The sequence below is a fragment of the Tinamus guttatus genome, unplaced genomic scaffold (assembly GCF_059628265.1).
Source record: "Tinamus guttatus ecotype Peru unplaced genomic scaffold, ASM5962826v1 Tinamus_guttatus_pri_ptg000138l, whole genome shotgun sequence".
Taxonomy (NCBI): Eukaryota; Metazoa; Chordata; class Aves; order Tinamiformes; family Tinamidae; genus Tinamus; species Tinamus guttatus.
Genome location: NW_028288672.1, coordinates 3653485 through 3672804, shown reverse-complemented (window position 1 = coordinate 3672804; position 19320 = coordinate 3653485). Strand labels below are relative to the sequence as shown.

General features: G+C 38.4%; 1 protein-coding gene across 6 annotated transcripts; it reads right to left on the bottom strand.

Annotated features, from left to right (window-relative positions):
• Window positions 1-178: 178 nt before the first annotated feature.
• Window positions 179-12774, bottom strand: ZNF800 (zinc finger protein 800). 6 transcript variants are annotated; one of them, XM_088521891.1, is made up of 6 exons: window positions 12752-12774; window positions 12328-12435; window positions 10000-10095; window positions 6910-7053; window positions 3148-4906; window positions 179-1879 (listed from the first exon to the last, which is right to left on the bottom strand). In XM_088521891.1, coding segments are annotated over exons 2-6 (2061 nt in total). In that variant the 5' UTR covers window positions 12389-12435; window positions 12752-12774; the 3' UTR covers window positions 179-1878. The 6 variants fall into 6 exon arrangements, with proteins under 6 accessions (XP_088378017.1, XP_088378012.1, XP_088378015.1 ...); XM_088521886.1 differs by having other exon boundaries at window positions 179-1875; XM_088521889.1 differs by having other exon boundaries at window positions 179-1621.
• Between the last annotated feature and the right edge of the window lie 6546 nt (window positions 12775-19320).

Sequence of the window (19320 nt, the reverse complement as noted above, 5' to 3'; positions counted from 1 at the left end):
CTATTTCAATCCTAATGCTCAATTTTGTTTTTAAAAAGACCTTAAAATGAAGCTTTGCTTAGTTTAGAAAAATAAAACTTTACAAGTCACAAAAGGTCAGTATCAACATGGATTTCTTAAAAATACAGCAAGGATCAACCATCAGTGTGGAGAAGTGTTCACTCCACAAGTGCCAAACTTTTCATAACAAGAAAACATTTATTACAACAGAATATTACAAGCAACTTGTTTCAATAATCAAGGAATAAAATTTTACAGAACTGCAAAAGTGGTTGCAGATTATGAACTGACAGACGTTCCAAGTTTATAAACACATTTTTTTTAAGCACACTTAACAGTATTTTCCAGTCTGCTTTATTTTCCACCAAATATGGTACATTTATCCAAACAAAAGCATGTACATTCAGTATAAAACATTTTGAACAACAGTTACAGTCCAGTTCCCATTCACAGTATTTTTAGTGCAATGCACTAACAGGGCCAAGTATTTCTCTATCCATAAAAGTATTTTTACTCCTGATCTTGTGATCAACATTTTAGATATATTTTATACAAAAGTATATATGAACATGAGGCACCTCCCTAAGTAAGGGAGTGAACCTATATAAAAAACATGTTATTTCTTTTGATGTACAGTACCTTTCAAACTGTAGCAATTTGACACAAATCACTAAACAAAATATTTTCTAAAAAGTAAAAAATAAAAACACCCCCCAAAACCATTGATGCATGAAACCTGCCAAGAATTTCATAATGGTAGGCATACATGCAACTGTTTTACTAAAATCCTGATTAAAAGGTTAAAAAAAAAAGGGATCTAAAACATTTTCCAAGTTATACAAAGTCAAGTGCTACCTACAAGTGGTCATTTATGATATTGAGAGAAAAAAATATTTTGTGTTTCTCCCAAACTAGCCTCCCTTTTTATTAATATTTAATGAAATAAACTAACATTTTAAGTGGTTGTGCACAGATTGTCTGTCTATAATACATCAGCAAATATTCACTACCTTCATATTAACATTAGTGTGTTGATCTTTCAAAAAATAAACTGAAAAAATAAACTGCAACTATCATTAAAGTGCTTGTGTATAATTTTTTTTTTTTAAAAAATAAAGAATAGAGGAATGAGAGTACTCTTGTAAACTTCATGGATGTTTACAACATTGTCCTATGAACCACATATGGAAACAGAAATTGAAATTGAAATCTTTGAATCAACTTCAGTACAGTGAAATTCAGAATGCCTCAAAACTGGGAAATTAGTCAGTAGGAACAAACAGATGTTATGGCAAATACTAATAATTAGTACAATTCAGCCAATATACACTACATTGTTTGCTCTTATACATTCATTTGCAATATATTTAAAACAGTACATAACACAACATTTGCCAAAGTAGGACAAACAAAAAAAAAAGTTACAGCTGCTCGTCATTTAGCAGTATTAGGGAGAGTCAGTATGCACGACGAGTTCTCTGCAGATGACTTCCTAAATAAGAAATAAAAGCCTTCTTCCAAAGCTGCTGTTTGTTAAGTTGCCTCTGTTTTTTTTATTCTTTTTTTTTTCTCTCTCTTTTTTAAGTCGAGCAAGTTCATTCTGCACTGGGTCAAACCTCAGCTGCACAGAGATAGGTACAGTTAACGGCTAAGCTAGAAGCACAGGTGAATTCAATTTAGCTACTTCAGAGTGTTTGGTGGTGAGGCACTGTCCTACAACAAGTAGTCAGAATGGATATTAATTTAGGAAGAAAATAACAGTTTATGAAAATATTTCCTCCTTCTAGTACCATTATCAAGACATTAGTGGTTCCAACACCAAATTAAAGTCTTTTGACCCAAATGAACTCCAAACTTTCCGAACATCACTTGAACCTATCTGAGGAGAAATGGGAATAAATTAACGCTCTGAGTTTACCAAGCTAATTCTGTTTTAAGTTATACAACATAAATAACCTCACATGTAAGTTAACCTTTGATGATCAAAACACAAAGCTCGCTTTTCCTCTTAAATTCAGTATAATTCAGGATCCAGCTCATCTCATTTTTAAAAGTTCCAGCCCCTCTAGTCAAGACTTGTTGCCAAGTCTCCGAGTACCAGATTACGTCTGAACACAACTAAGTGGTAATTCACTACAAGAGCTGAATCCAAATCAAATTATCTTCTGGAAGACTACACTTTAGAGCAGAAATATAGAACAAGGCACATACGCTAGGTTTTCTTTTCACCAAATATGTTATAAGGATATTGCTGAATAAGAGTTTTAATCATCCTTATCAATATCACTAATTTCTCTATTTTAAACTTTTATATTATCCCCAGTTCTTCAGGAAGCAAACTGTATTTCATTTTGAAATACAAAATGACTACTTATTTTTTTTTAAAAGGGTTCTTGTAAAAAAAAAAAATAAAATCTTTAACATGAAGGGTATGAGAAAAAAAGATACTATAAATACAACTCATTCATCTGTTAAAAATGCCCAGATTACCATATCAGCAGAAGACTAGAAGGCTCTGGGCCAGAATTTTACGCATATTTAGCTTTAAGGCAGAAATTCTTGATGAGACTGAATTATTTAAAACATAGGATCAGAACTTCTGTTTACATACATAAACACTAAAAGAATAAAGCCCTAAATGTAGTAACTTTGAAGTGGTCGCAGGCACCTAACTTGAACGGATTTAATCCATTCTATGGCCTTTTGTTCACAGGACATAGGTACACGTTAGGATATAAAAAAAAGTAACACCTCTAGAGCTTCTGCAACTAGGTTGCAGAGATGTTCACTAACAGTGCTCAGACCAGAGAAAAGCATCGTTAATTTTACTATTTTAGGAATGTATTGTATTAGCTTGATTACAATAAATACCTTAAATCAATTTTTAAGGAGTTTACTTGGGACAGCTTAACTATATTTTATCTCAGCTTCCTACAAAGACAAATTTAGAAAATAAATCTTTTCCAAATCACTAAACAAAACAAAAAAAATCTAACATCTACCTTAGCACATAAGTTGCTAAACTGTTAAATCTATGGAAGTGTGTGCTTTCAGCAGTAAATGAACAATAACACATGAAAGGTGGTGTTTATGTCTTCTTAAGGAAAAAAAAAATATAAAAAGGACAAAACACTATTTTTTCCTCACCAGACAACGGCTTTAGATCTTGTACTTCTGCCTTTGGTTTTATTTTCTTCGGGTGAGTGAGAAACATTTGCCTTGTGGGTTTTCTTATGATGTTCTAGAAAAGTCTTTCTGGCAAACGCTTTCCCACATTTATTGCATCGGTGAAGAGAAAAGTTTTTTGTTACTTTTACTTCAATGCCAACATCAGCTCCTTCATACTTTTTATTGGGTGAATTAGAGGTGACATCCTGTTTTGAACCAATCTGTTTTGTTTCATCCCTCTGAGGGCCTCTTTTTGTCACCTTATTTAGAACAAGATCAATTGGCTTTTTTATTGCTCTAATTTCTAAGCTTGCAGTTATTTTCCCAAGGTAGCGTGGTGACTTTTTATGGACTACAGTTATATGCCTTATCACATCACGCTTGCGACGCGTTTCGTAAGAGCAGAGCGGACACCTGTAGTACTTAACATAAATGTTATTTCCGTCTGTGTGCAGTTCAATGTGTTTTGTCAAGTTCTGCTTAGAAGTAAATTGGCGTTTACAGAGTTTACAGTAAAGCTGCTTGAAGTCAAAGCCAGCTGAAAGTTTCGGCTTCCTGGTTTTTTGCTGGCCACCTGCAGCAGATGCATTGGTTGATTTAGAGGTTGATTTAGTGATTGATTTAGAGTTTGATTTAGTGGTTGATTTAGAGCTCGATTTAGGGTTTTCAGGGTCCTGTTTAACTTTATTTTTCTGTGCTGACGGAGTGCTCTTTTTCTCATTTGAATGATTTGTTCCCTTTAATTCATTCTGTGGAGAAAGGGCAATGGAAGGGGGTGAAGGTTCTACACAGTCTGCTGGTTCAACTTTTACTTTTATTTCTGTGCCATTGGCAGTATTGTTGGGTCCTTTCTCTCTTTTAGAGTTCTTTCCAGAAAGAGTTATCTTGTGAACAATTTGCATGTGCCTTTTAAGCATTATTTGTGAACTATATTTTCTCTTGCACAGAAGGCATTTGCATGCAGTTAAATTGTATTCAGCCTTTGAAGACGACTTTTGTTTGCGGGTCTTAAAAGATTTTTTAGCAGAAACTGTATCCAAGAACAAAGGTTGCCCCGGCTTTGTAGCTATATCAGGAGTAATGGAATCTCTTCTTAATCCTCTATGAACTTCATCAAAATGCCTCCTTACATTGGCTTTTGTAGCAAATGATTTATAACATACTGGGCAACTTCTACCTAATGTTACAAGAACATTCTTATTTCTTCCCCTCACTGAGCACTGATTTTGTTTCTTTTTTGTTTCTATGTACTTCTTTAGCTCTTCCATCTTTTTTTTGTGTACTTTTCTAATATGCCGGCGTACGCTGCGTCTGGAATGAAATTCTTTCCTACAAAGGCAACAAATCAACTGGTGGCCAAAATCAGAATTATCTGAGGAGTCCAACTCAGGATTTGCTGCTGGAGGCTGTTCTTCAGAAGTAGGTAGCACTTTGTTTGTGACGGGATCGGCAGCAGGTAATTCCGATGCTTCCCCAACTGGAGATGGAGATGGAGTTGAAACAGTCTTGGGCTGCTCAGTGCTGGGTTCCTGTATTTGTACTGGAGCCTGATCAGTACTACTAATTTCCGTGCTCTCATCTGGACTATCAGTCACTGATATGTACTGAAATACAGCATTTTGATTAGTCTCTATAGGTTCCAATTTAATTATATATTCTTGCTTGTCTACTCTTGGATAGATTGCTTCCAGGAGATCACTTATGGCTTGGCTTTGTTTATCATTTATATCTGGCAGGTCTGCACAAAAAAAAAAATAGATGAATTGTTTCAATCAAGTTTAGACTGAACTGATGGTTTCAAACTATTTAAATTTTACACATCTCAAAGTGTCTTTTCACTGTTAATTAAACGACCGTATTTGCAGAAGTCATTCACTTTTAATATTTATCTAGTTACAGGTCGAAGAAATATTGCTTAATCTAACAACTGAACTACTCATTCAAATTGGATTTGTTTCGACTAGTGAAATAACTTTCAACACATCAGAACAAGACATGAATAAAAGTGTCCTTTTTAATAACAGCCAACTGAGGAAATAACATCCTTGTAGCAGTCTCATGTCAAAGCCACCTAAAGCAAAAATTTGTCTGTCTCAAATTAAACTGTTTTCTAAAAGTCTATACCAACTATACAGAATATTTTATACATATGTGTAGATTTATCCATAATTTTTTAACGAAGTGCTTTCTCCCTTTGTATACCACCTTATCAAACCATGCACTGACTATATGAGATGGAAGACATCTCAATAAAGGCCCTAAAGAACAATAATTTTCCAGCAGGGAGAATACAGAACTTTTATTCCTATCTATTGTTCACCATCTTTCAACTTTGTTCATTGGAAAAAAACAAACAAAAAACCCAACTTGCATACTTGCATGCTATTCCATAATTTTCACCTTCAAAATTAATTACAAACAGTATTCATATAGTTTTTTTGATATCACCTAGTGTTATTCTCTTGCTTTGCACTCTTCCTAGTCAAAAATGAAACACAAAAGCTGTCTAAACAAATAAATGATGGCCAGAATACCAGGAACTGACTGGAGATCTTTATTTAGAGTGGGTTTATTTTGCTTAGAAACATGTATATCCACGTCAGATGCATTTCTAGTCTTGCATTAATAATACAGCTCATCCCTTTCACCTGAGAAGCTCTATGACTATGCAACTAGCCAAGCACATTAAATCTAAGGGAGGAGCCACTATTAGTCTTTTCACTTTCATCTCCTTCTTTACAACACTTGCTAACAGCTGAAAAAGAATCATTTAAATAAATTTCTATAGTTTCTTAACTTTTAAAATACTGAAGCAAGAAGGCATTATTCAAGAAAAAGTCCTCATCAAATCTATAAGTATCTAGTCAGGAAGGGATCAAGACAATCAGAAAGTTCCACTAAATCTTTTCAAATGTTGGCACATTTCCAAATTAATCAGCATTTCACAGATGAAGATTAACAAAAGGTCATCATTAAAAAATTAGAAGATTTAATGTATATAATTTTCTATGAAAATACACTTATCTAAGAATTTCCCCATAATCTAAATTACTTGCTAATAATAGAAACATCTGATTTCTACAAAGGAGGAAGTGGACTAGACATGATTGCATCCAGGGCCCAAGAATATCTCAAAGCAGGGTCAGGTCAGGTGAGAAGGTGGGAATAGAGACAGGATTATTGAAGCTCCAGCCCTTGCAGAAAAGGGGCCACCTTTTATTCTGTTTCATAATGAGTTAAGACTGAAGGACTGTATCCAGAACATGGAACCTTTCCCCAAGTACAGGACAGTGATGCAGATTCATCCTAGTGATTTTGTAAGATCCATCTGGAGTCCTGCAGAGCTATGCTAAAACCTTGTTAGATCCAAGCTTTTCTGCGAGAAAAAGCTCTTTCCAAGCTCTTTGGCATACTTTCTGGATCTTTCATAACAGAGAGGGAAAGCAAAACAAAAGCAAAGGGGCAGAAGGGATAAAAAGCATTGCCAGTGACATCCTCCATTAAAAGGCTAGATCTAAAGACCAGCTACCAAATGATGACACTGAGTTCCTGCTTCCATATTGAAATCCATACTGCACCTCTTTATAGGCACAAGTGTGATCTACATATCTTACTATCAACATTCAATTCTGCTGCGTGATTTTTTGATTTTGTTTCTGGTTTGTTTTCATAAATGGTACAGAAAGCTAAGTTTCTCACTTTTAGATAGATATATTAAGTATTTCATTGAGCAAAACTTACTGTCATCCATCTGAAGACTTGGAGGACAATAAAACTTTTTATGAGTAATTAAATTTGGTAATCCTCTGAAGAGACTTCGGCACAGTTTACATTCAAAAATGGTGTCCACATCTTTTAACAAGATATGTTTGAGTTGTTTAGTCCCTGTAAGGTAAAAAATAAAAATAAAAGAGATGTTATACTGTTTTCTGTTCATCTGCTAAATCACATCATCCCATAAAAGCAGAAATGTTTTAAAAGATGACATTAACACAATGTTTTATCTTGTGTTAGTTCTCCTTCATTACACTGTAAGTTTATTAGACATGCTCTGAGTTAAGTCGTAGGAAAACAAGCCTAGGTTTAAAAAAGGCAAGACAAAACACAAGAGTTATGAACAGTAAACAGGGAATTTGTGAAGATTTATAATCAAAACCAACTGCTAACATTAGTATGGCTGTTCAAACTAAAATAGCGGATTGCAGAAATACAACTGCCCAATAAGAAAAAGAAGTCATGCAAGCATTTAAATAATTCTGCAGCATTTTTCCTTAAAACTCCTCCAGCAGCACTAAGAAAGCAAGATACATACAGCTATTTCCTGTAAAAGTAGCACCAGGTAAAGTAAAAAGCTACAGAGCACACAATAAATGTACAGGGAATAAGTAATGGGTCAAGACTCATGTTAATACACCCAGGTAGCTGACTCAAGATCATGGTAACTGCTCATTAAAAATGCCTACAGTTATTAGCAATGGATCGATACTCCAAACAGTAAAGAAACACTAGCTGACCAAAATCAGTGTATTTCTCTACCTTGTTTTTATTTTATTTAACGAAATAAGTTAAATTAGTCAAACCCCCAAAATACTGGAACTGGACCAGGCACAAATAGTATCACAATCAGAAAACTGTGAACCAGAAAAACAGCATCAAGACATTCTTCAAGTTAAAACAGGGTAAGGAGTTCAGGCTTTATGAGGAGAGTCTGTATGATGCCAGAAGATTTCCTTTTAAAGTTCAAACTCCAAGTTGCATTACAGAATTATTTCAGAGACAAGACCTTTTCACGTACTAATAGATTTCAGAATATCTAGTAGTTCTGTAATATAGGTGGTCCTTAGGACAGTCAGCTTTTATTTCCTGGTGTAATAATACATTTAAAAAAAAAAAAAAAAAAGAGGTGAGTTTGGGCAAAGTACGGTGCCTTTCCCTACTTCTATACTTACTTAAAACTAGGGACCAAACCTGATTCTCAGGCTCTCTTCCAGTTTCTCCTTCTGCCGCCCATCCATGACTTCCCTGTGTCAAAGCCTTGGACTCCTGCCTCTTCCTCCCACTGCTCTTTCCTCAAATGTTACCAACCTCACTTTCACCTGACCTGCATTTTACAGGCAACCCGGATTATCAAGTTGTTTACCCAGATCTTACCGATCCACATTTGAATTAAACAAAATCACAAAAGAAAATTCAGCTAAACAAAATTGACATGTCCTATGTAGAAAAAAACCCAGTAAATTACCAAATTGCAATTCAAATAAAAAGTCCTCAAACTTGCTAACAGCACAAAAGCTAAAACAAAATTTGACCAGTGCTGCTGATGTGCATCATAATTACAAACCCATCTCCCAAATAAAGACAAACAATTGTCCGTTTCACAAATTACATGTCCCACTCCAGGGACACACAAGTCCATTAATGCCTCATTCTCTTCGTTGTTGCTGACAGCTCTCAGCAGTTGAGTCTTCTTTCACTTCAGTACTTGAATGTTTTTGTCTAAGTATCTTCTTATCCTTCGCCAATGGTGGGTTCTGTCAATCAGCAGTTAGTTTTCCCACCGGGATATACTGCCTCCAGCTTACTGAAAACATCTCTGTTTCATAGCTACGTCTACTAGTGGCAAGCGATACTTTGTCAAATCCTGTGAATATTTGTAAATGATGAAGCTAAAATAAGATGGTCATAGGAAACTGGTACGGAACATCAGCTAAGACACGTACTTCTACGGAAGAATTACTGAAGTTCGTTTTTGGCAAGCAATTTCATATTTAAAAGAGAAATTCAATCTGTTTGCTATCTATTTGTTATAATATCAGTATTATATTCTATAGCAAAAATACAGTACTCTTCACTTTATTATAGAATATTACTATACTACAGCATATTTTAGTATTTATACTAGTATTACTAGTATACTTACTTACTAGTGTACTAGTATGCTACACTTACTCCTAGAGTTACTAGTATACAAGAATACACTTACTAAAAATGTTAAAATCAAAACACAAAGAACATTCTGGTTTTAATCTCTCTTTCTTTAAAGGATTACTAGAAGAATCAAAATAGTTTATTTGCATAATGAAACACTGCTTGTTCAGAAGGAGCTAATAAAATCTTGGTTCAAGTCATTTCACTTTCTCTCCAACCTCTGTGGTGTAGATCAGGTGAACGAAGAGTTTTGGTAGAGCGAGCTATCAACTTATCACCTGACAGCAAGGAAAATCTGGAATCGGCCTGGAGACAGGTTACACACCACTATGAACAGAGCACTTCATTAATCTGCTTCAGGTGAAAGAAGTCTGCCACACATTTGAGCCCCTTGGGCAATTTCATCCAAACACTCTCACTTTTATACAATGGATTACTAATGATGGATCACACAGTTTTTCGTGTTGTATTAAGCCATTCAAATGCAAGCGGAGAACAAATGGAATATTGTGCACCCGACAAGAGTCAACCCAGGTACACATCCTGACACATACAAATGGTTTATACATAAAACATATACTTCTTATGTACAGTAGTTCTGTGTGTAAAAAAAATATATGTGACTATATATTCCATGAAGACTCACTTTACCTACCACTTTACCTTCTGTTTCACACAGAAGACTACCCAGCAGGAGTTGTGTTTTCACTACTTTATATAAAAACCCTTATTAAAAGAACAGAACTCAATAGCAAAAACCTATGTTTACATTGCAGTTATGTAGAAAGTTACATTTCATATATTTATATTCAATATACAAATTCTTAAAAAAAAGATAATGTTTTTAAGAAAACATGATATAACATATCTGCCTGACATAGCATGAAATGACAAAAGCCATACCTGATCGAAAACACTCAATGATTTGTTGAATGCCAGATTTTGATGTTTGCAGAGGCTGCTGTAATAATGGAGGATCACCAGGTTCCAACATATCCACTGAAATACATGAAAGACAATAAGACACAATGAAAATCTGCTAAGTTTTCTCTTAAGTTACAGATTTTCTACGCATGCAATAAGCTTTCTAAAAAGATAGACCAAGAACTACAGTAAGGATTGTGTTACTCAAATTCATCAACAACTAAATTAAAAAGTATCACATTAAATGACAATTTTTCCAATCATTAATTTTTGACAGTACTTCTTGAATGTGGTTTTAGCAGCTAAAACATTCTAACACTACATAAAAAGATATTATATAAAGTTATATATATATTATATGTAAAATATTATAATAGCTATTTGTCGTACATGCAATTTAGATATGCTCGTGTTTTGTTCTGATCAGTGCTACCTTTGGATTTGAATTCAGTTCCAAGTATGTACTGACAATACTGGAATCACACAGGTACACTGTGAAGATGTGCTGAATTTGGTAGCTCCTTTTTGCACATACGTTTTGTTGTGTTTGTCTGAATGATGGGAGTCAAGTTGACAGACCGAAGAAATACTTCAATTGATACAAACTTTTGATGAGCAATTTGGTTTGTAGTCACTATAACCACATTCCAGAAGTACTTCAAGGAAATTCCTGAGGTTATACCCTTTTACCTAAATTTCATTCCACATTGCAATCATTTTAAAATGTATTTATTGATCCAGATAATTATTAGTTATAACAGTAGTTATCTATACAGAAATCCATAACAGTTATCCATATAGAAATTTATAAGCATATACAGCAATAGAATGCTAAGGCTTTCCCTAGAAGGAAAACCACATTTAAGCGAACATGAGCACTTATTCAAGCACATGTTTGAAAATCATTACTCAGATAATCTTGTTCATTTCTTATTGAAAAAAAAAAAAAAAAAGTTTTGTAGTTCATGAATTGTCTTCTACCATTTTGGTTATTTTTAACCCTATTGTAAAATTTCCTTTTCAAAACAAAGCATTATGCATTTCTAAAAATAATATTTTTAATAAACAGCAGTAGCAGTAGACACAGAATAAAGCTACTTACAGACACTAAGAGCAAACACATTAAACACATTTTGACAGCAGTGTTTTCTAAAAGATGTGAGATTATAAATAAATTCAACTGAAAAGTCAGAAAGAAAGTCTAAGAAGACAGAACATTCCACCTAACTATGCTAGCCCCACAATATACTATTATATATACGAATACATAACAACCATTACAAATCAGCTAATCGTTTGGGGATCTCTAACACAATGACATATTGTATTCTGCGACCCTCCTCCCCATTCCTCAAAATAGTGTATTTTGGTTGGTACACTCCTCCTAAAATGCATGCGCAACACCCCCTGACACCCAGAGGAGTGACGTGTGTGAAGCACACAGGGCACATGTTTAGTAATTTAAGGCAAGAAAAGTATTTTAGCCTATCTTTTAAACACAAGAACAACTCAAAAGCTTTTAAACACAAAGAAATGCTTCTACTAGCTGCCCAATGCCTATTCTCACACCGCATTAATTTTGAGACACATTAGCAAAGTTGCCAGGTCCATGCTTTCCTCTATTAATGCCTCTATTAACTGCAAAAAAAACAATGCCTTTCTTCTCAAAACAAAAATACAAGCCTCCAAACATCCAAACAATAAACCCTCCATCAAGGCAACAAAAGAGGAGAAACAACAGGAAAGGAATCAAATTTTCTTTGGGGTTAGCTATTATAACAGCAGATAAAAAAATAAAATGCCAAGAGGACTGTACAAAGATGGATGAACCTCCATGGTCTGGAATCACATTTGCACAGATGACATTTTCCATGTCACACAGCAGCGAATACAAACAGTGGTTACAGGAACTCAGGGTTCCCCCCTCCGCCCCTGTGAGCAGGGCCTTCAAGTTTATCAGTACTTACGAGAAGGAGAGGGGTAAATTAAAAACTTAAATAAGGAATGAAACATGGGGCAGGTGCTGACATTTACACAAATTCCAGAGTATCACACTTTTTATAAGCAGAAACGCCAGTTACTTTTAGGTAGCTTCTGGCCTCCCTCTGCTCACTGCATTCCTCTGCCTGGGAGCTCTGGAGTTGTTACACACTCCTCAAAAATGAGAAATTATGGTGCTGAGTAAGTTAATACAACAGCTCTGGGTTACTCCAAACCACTTCCCAAAAAAAGATTTTGTCGTGTTTTTAAACTACCCACAGCGTTCACTAGCAGTGCGCGCCTGGGAGCGGAGCCCCGCACCGGTACCTGGCTCGCAGCATCCATGGTGGTGGTGCTCAGTCTGACAGCACTTGTCCCTCAGAGGCATTTTCTGCGCGCACGACACGCTTCCCTCCTACATCCAGCAGCCTGTTCCTGCTGAGGAAAAACAGACCAGAATAAAATAAAACGACAAGAAGAAGGGAACAACTGTCACTTCCGAGGCGCGGGGGCCCTTTTGTTCGCCCCGCTCCCGCGCGGCGGCCGCCGGCCCCGCGGGCTCCGCTCCCCGCCGGCCCCGGCGCCGCCGCAGGGCCCCGGCGCCGCCCGCGCGCTGCCGCACGGCGCCCGCCACCTGCGCCCGCGCGCCCAGGCCCCAGCGGCGCCTCCGAGGCGGAAGGTCGCAGCCCGCGCCCGCCGCGGCGGCAGGTGACAGCGGCGAGGGGCGGCCGGCGCGCGGCGCGGGCCCTACCTGGCAGAGGAAGGCGCCTCCCCCCGGCCCCGAATAAAACTTTATTATCCCGTGTCCCGCCACCGCGGCGGCCGCTGACCCCGGAGCCGGATGGGCACAGGGGCAGGAAGTGACTGCGGCCGTGGCGGCGAGGGGCCGCGCAGTGCGCACGCGCCTCGCCCGCCGCCCCGCCGCCGCCGCCGCCGCGGCGCAGGTGCCGGGGGGCGGCTCGAGCCGCGCGCGGCAACGGCCGGGCCGCGGGGCGGCAGCAGCGCCGCCGCCCGGAGCGGAGCGGAGCGGGGCGGCCCGCGGCACCTGCGCTGCCCGCGGCGGAGCCCGAGCGGCTTCACCGCGAGGAGGAGCGATGGGCGCGTTGGGCGGAAAAGCGCCCGTTTAAACTTTGCGCGACTTGTGTTCCAAAAGCGGAGTCGCCGGGGTGCAGCCACCCGTTGCTGGCTGTGCCAGCGTGCTGCCGGTAACAGCGAGGAGCAGCAGGAAAGCGACGCGCAGCTTCTGCCAGAGAAAAGGGAAATGAGCAAATCCTCACCCATTTTGGGAAAGCCTCGGAAAGAGGAAAAAGTTCTGAAAAGCACGTGGCTCCGGAAGACAGTGCTGAGAGCGACGGTGCTAGCGCGGGGCTGGTCCATCGAGCATTGCGTTGCAGCAGACGCGCTCGCTTCTTAGTGGAGAGAGACGTCGTGGCTGCAGACAAAGTTCACAGCCAAATCCAGCAGCTGCGTTCACTGAAACGCCTTTCTAGCACTGTATTGAGATCAGATACTGAGTATTTTTACCATCTCCAACCACCAACTTGTAGGCAGCACAGTCTTTTAAAATAAGGATTTGCACATTTCACCAATAATACTCTTGTTTTCAAAGCATCAAGAGGCCACATTCAAACTGCATAAATTCCATCTGAGTTTTCATTAATGACTTGTAGGTATCTTAAGTATCAAAGTTCAGAGAGCCTAGTCTCAAGTACTATTTTAACTCTAGACTATAGCAAAAGTCAGTTTATGCTTCAATGTTAGGCACCCAAACAGGTCTTTGCATATACTCAGAAGGGCCCTGCAGCATCCAGCAGCATCCTGAGCCTGGTTGCATTTTAGCTACAGGCAGGAAGAGCCTGTAACTTCAGCCAACCATGCAGACGTGTTGAGCTTGTGCGTTAACACGCTTGGGTAACAAAGCTCATGGGTAACTAACAGTCATCCAAGAAGTAAAAGATCAGGGAGGAGAATTAACATCTCCCACCCTACAGGAGAGGTTGTAAGATCATTTTCTGTCCTTGCTGATGCCACTGCAGAGCCACTGCACTGCTACAAATGCCAAAATAGTAACAGCGCCTTCACATCATGGCTGTTTACAATGAGAACAGGAGGATTTGTTCTGTAACGTGTACGATTTTATTGAATGATAAACAAGTAAGGAAGATGAAAGCAGGCTGCAGATGATAAACATCAGCAGGGGGAATTGAGAACCCTTCACCTGTATTTCCAGGGACCAAAAAATTTAAAAAGGTTTTCTGAGTGTCTAAGTGCCAGCAGTTGGCGCAAAAAGAAGAAAGTATCGTTCTTCATCTCTTGGTAAACTCTCAGCAGACAACTGCGATAACGAAAGTCTGCTAACCTGAAATAGTATTTTACAATCCCAGCCAGCATCCGTCCTGGTCTCAAAAGGAAGACAGACTTCTTGCATTTCCAAAAATGATCATCCAAATGTCCACTGCTGCCTTAGAAAAGTCTTGAGAAGGTGTTGAGGTCCCTTCAAAGAGAGACCATCCCATTTCGCCAATAATGGATACCCATTTTTCGGACTCCACTGATAAAATGTAGTGGAATTGCTCTAGCAGCAGCTTCTTTGTGAGGACAATGCTTGAATATATAAACAATGAGAGTGGAAATTCAGTGCAGGTTTACCACGCACAGAGTGAAGTGCTGGGAGACCAAGAGTGCCTGCCCAAATCAGTGGCAATATTTTCCTCATTTGTAACCCAGTGATGGGTCTTTCAGTATCCTAGTGAGGCATATTTTAGCAGGCCATAGTCTTTGCTGAAGTCTTTCAAAGTCTTTCGAAGGACCTTTGAAGGCCTGCTAGGTTGCAGAGGCTCTTACCCTGACAAATTTTGAAAAGGTCCAAAAATTCAGATTCCACAGCTTCTTTGGGCTTTTCCTCTGTTTGACCACTCATGAGATTTGTTTTCCTTATAATTTCTTTATTTTGCGTCTTGTCCTTCTGATACTCCCTTCTGAATAATGTGTGGTTGGTTCCACCTTCTCAGTAATCCTCCTCACACACTCAGGGAGTGGAATATAGGGATTATATCCTCTCTTACTACACTCTTCGAGCAAAGAAGCCACCTTTTTTTTTTGCTTGTTTGTTTGTTTCCCACACCCTTGCATGAATGTCAGTATCTTATAACTTGCTTTAAGGCCAAGACCTGAACTATTGTGTTTATCTTGTCATATCTCATCATATCATGTAACCAATTAGTAATTGTGGGCAAGGAAATTGACCCAAGCTTTGCCAGTAAGATGGATCATAATGTGCAAAGCATCTCTGAAGCCATTCTGATAGTGAGTGGCCCTCCTAGCTGAGAACTTTTGATCAAGAGGTCAGAGATCCCAGAAAAGTTCACTTAGGAACAAACTGCTGCATTTCTTCGTGTAAGAGGACAAATGAGGCCTAAAATCTATTTATGAGTATAATTGTTTAAATGAAGAGCTAGGAGACAATGTTTCTTATCTTTGAAAAACGCAATTATCTTTCAAATATGAAAGATAATTGGAGTCTATGATTATACTATAAATTATTGTATCTGTAAATGGGTTTTATAGATAGGGCTGAGGAGGGGCTTCTTTGCAACAGCGGAATAAACCTTTTTTTTTGTCTTCAGTAGGAAAAGATTCAAAAAAATTAAAAGACAGTCATTTTTTAAAAAGTAAGAAGTAATTCGTCACACAGTACATAATTAGCTTGTAGAACTGGCTGCCAAAAGAAACCATTATAGCAATAATTCATCCTCAGAAAGGTGAGCATCTATGTGAATAACAATAATATTTAGATTTAATATCGGATTGATGCTAGGTTCAGCTGAATAATCTTGCAAAAGTGAAATATTAAGAAGTGTTTTAAATTTAAAAGTTTTCAATTCAGGATGAATAACCTTTGTAACAATCTCACTGAATTAAGGGTTTCACTATTCATTCTGATACTGAGCAAAAACATTATGCTAATTGCTAATTTATGAGCTCAAGGCAATTACTGCTAATTATTAATTAATGCCTATGCCTAGGCAAAGAATCTACTGAAGTCAGAAGTGTGACTAAGCACACCTCATTTCCACGTAGCTGCTGGAAGTGCTCACAGAATGGTTGAGGTTGGAAGGGACCTCGTGCCAGTAGAGCACGTGGCACAGGGTGGCATCCAGGCGGGTTCTGACGATCTCCAAAGAAGGAGACTCCACAACCTCTCTGGGCAGCCTGTCACCCTCACAGGAAAGAAGCTCTTCCTCTCATGGAGGTGGAACTTCCTGTGTTTCAGCTTGTACCCATTACTCCTTGTCCTGTCACTGGCCACCACTGAGAAGAGTTTGGCCTCCTCCCTACATTCTCCCCTCAGGTACTTGAACATGTTGATCAGATCTCCTCTCAGTCTTCTCCAGTCTAAACAGGCCCAGCTCATTTAGTCTTTCCTCATAAGAGACATGCTCCAGTCCTTAACCATCTTCGTTGTTCATCTGCCAAGGCGCTGTCCTTAGGCAGCTCGGACAAACTACAATCCGAGCTCCTACGTCTCCTTGGCTGTTTTCTCTCTGGCATATTAACCCTCTCAGACAACAGACAGTTCTTTGCTATCAAATCTTAGTTTAACCAAGCATCCTAAAAAATACAAGTACAGCCCACATAGGCTTCATTCCCACTACCGCCTTCCACAGCTCTCCTGGTCTCTACTGCTGTATTTTGCTCTCTAGGTTTGTCTGCTTTTGCCTTCAAATAGGGACAGGGTCTCAGATAATGACGACCCTAACATTTTCTTACAAGTGCTATCTTTTCCCTTGAACATGCCTTTCTACTAATAATAGGACATTGAGGTCAATCATTTGACTTGTTAAATGAAGTTTACAAGACCTGGCATAAAAGATACTCTCGAGTGATTGTTTTTGTGCCCTCTGTGAATCACAAGTCGCTTTTGGACCACAGTAGTTTCAAATTAAGACCTTGAATTTGCCTATATATTTTGAAAAATGCTAACACACTTCAGTATTCAAAACAATCTGTAGCAATAATTTCCACAAAATCACGTGGATTTCTTACTATGTTATGTATGCCTACTGATAAATGGATTGACCACTATTTCCATATTGGTTTCTATAGGGATCAGTGAACAGTTATTCATGAATTATTCTTCTAGGAATTAGAGGAGAATCAACTATGCAACGTTTTGACATGCCAAAATATTCAACATGCCTTTCCATCTGTTTATACATCTAAGAGCTGTAAGATTGTATTATCAAAACTTTCACTTATACTTTCTGAACACTATGACATTTTTGCTGTATTTAAGTACACTTTGGATAAAGCAACTCCAGAATCGTTTTCCCTAAGAAAAAGAATTCTGAGCTTGGGTGAACTAACGCTTTGACCCATCGCTGAGCAGAGTTTGGTTTAGCAGAGGTGAAGGTAGAGTTGAATAAGCTGTGAGAAGTCTCACCCGTAATATGAGCTAATGAAGCAAAGTCACGAATCACAGTCACAAAATATGTCACTATAAACATAGACATTCCAGCATTCCTTAACACATCACTCTCAGTTTATCTTACTTTCATGTAGCTTCCCCTGTTGCCCTCAATTGAAAGCATTTCATGATGAGCTATACATTCATAAATTCCAGATTAAACAAATTTCAGGCACAGTCTGACAGCAATTCAAACTGTTTCGAACATCTTAAGACTCCTGGGAAGCCTGGATGTGCTAATGTCTGTGTGTTTGTGATGTCCAGATGCATAGAACATGCACCAATGAAGTAGAAGACCTTGATTTCATTGTTTTCACAATCTGTGGAAAATGTGAACCCACTTCTGTCCATGAAACTGTCCTAAACTGCAGGTTGAGACCCTTTTTGTGGAACAGATGTCATGGGTCAATCAGGAATGCAAGATCTGGGGGTTAAAGAGAGGTTAACAGGGACACATTGGTTCTATTGAGAATACAATTAACTTGGGCAGGGGAAAATCAGCACTGAAGTCTGGTAGCAATTCCCAGTGCTGTTTGTTTATTTATATCCAGTGATGCTGAAATGGGCAATGAATAAATCACAGACTTTCAATCACAGACTTTCCATCACAGACTCGTTGACTTTCAGGTGAAGAGGATCACCTAGCTCATTCTTTTTTAGGTCCATTACTCTGAAAATGTATGTGAAAATTTGTCTATGCAGTACAAATGAAACAAAATGTGAACTAATTCTCACTATGCCATTTTGTAGCCCAGTACCTTTGTTTACAGTATTCACTGGTTTAAACTGTATTTATATACATTATATTATTTTGAGAAATTTTAAAAATTAGCTGAGTTATATTTGCATCAAATCTTCATTTGCGTAATTGCTAATCTAACAAGAAGCTTTATCTTTGTGCTCTGTTCCTCAGTTAACAACAATCTTCATGAACCTTTTGGGGTAAAAATAAACTTCTCTGTGTATTATTTTACACATAATTCGTTTATTTACAAAATTAATAAGACTTGTAATTAACCAGGCCTCTAATGGGGTCTAAATCCATCTCCATCCATTGCATTGGAGTCCTATAGACTGTAGCAGAGGAAATGATTTGCAACTTGCCCCTCTCTTAGGAGACCCTTTCCATCATTTGCTCGAGTTTTGTTCATTCCCAATACATCCTCCAGCTTTGAAGAGTACAAAGAACCCTTTTAGAAATCATTTGTGATATATATATTTGACAAATTCCATTATACTTAGGATCCATCCTAGGAAATGGAGGAAAATGCATCCAGATGCACGATTTGAAGCATAAAGCCGTCCTTGTCAGGCTTGCTGGTTCACAGTGTGATCATATTTTGTACCACATTTTATTCATGGTTACACAGTGACCTGGCTTAACATAGAGGCATGAAAAATGTTCCACCCTAGACGTTACTACATAGCAGTTGATTACAGCAGTGTCCAGAAGAGCATAAGCTGGTGGTGAGTCCCCAGCAAAGATGCACAGGGCCTGGCATCAAACTTTCCCGCTTCAGTGTTGCACCTTTTTCCGCCTGGCAGAAGCGTTAGACAACATACAGAGTGAAAGGCTTTTTTGGGTGTCTGAACAGCTGGAATAGCTGACGGAAAAAGCTTTGGCATATTGTAAGTGGCAGTAGGCAGTCATTGTAATGCACCCACAGAAAATGTTCTGAATCGTCAGTAGCCTTCTCTTGAAAAGAGTAAGGGGGAAAAAAAGCCTAATAGCATTGAAGACAGGTTAGGTAGCTTGTGAATGGATATTGTCTGTGTGTAGCATTGGCAACTTAGCTCAACTTTCCAAGAAATCCTGTGCAGGCCTATCTGCCGGTATTCTCACTTCCTCCTCA

Excerpts from the sequence above, each read along its gene's own strand:
- ZNF800 (XM_088521886.1), bottom strand. The coding sequence starts at position 12,388 with ATGCCTCTGAGGGACAAGTGCTGTCAGACTGAGCACCACCACCATGGA. Across the intron at positions 10,096-12,327 it reads CCATGGATGCTGCGAGCCAG|TGGATATGTTGGAACCTGGT; the intron begins GTACCGGTGCGG and ends CATGTATTTCAG. Across the intron at positions 7,054-9,999 it reads CATTGAGTGTTTTCGATCAG|GGACTAAACAACTCAAACAT; the intron begins GTATGGCTTTTG and ends TTTACCTTACAG.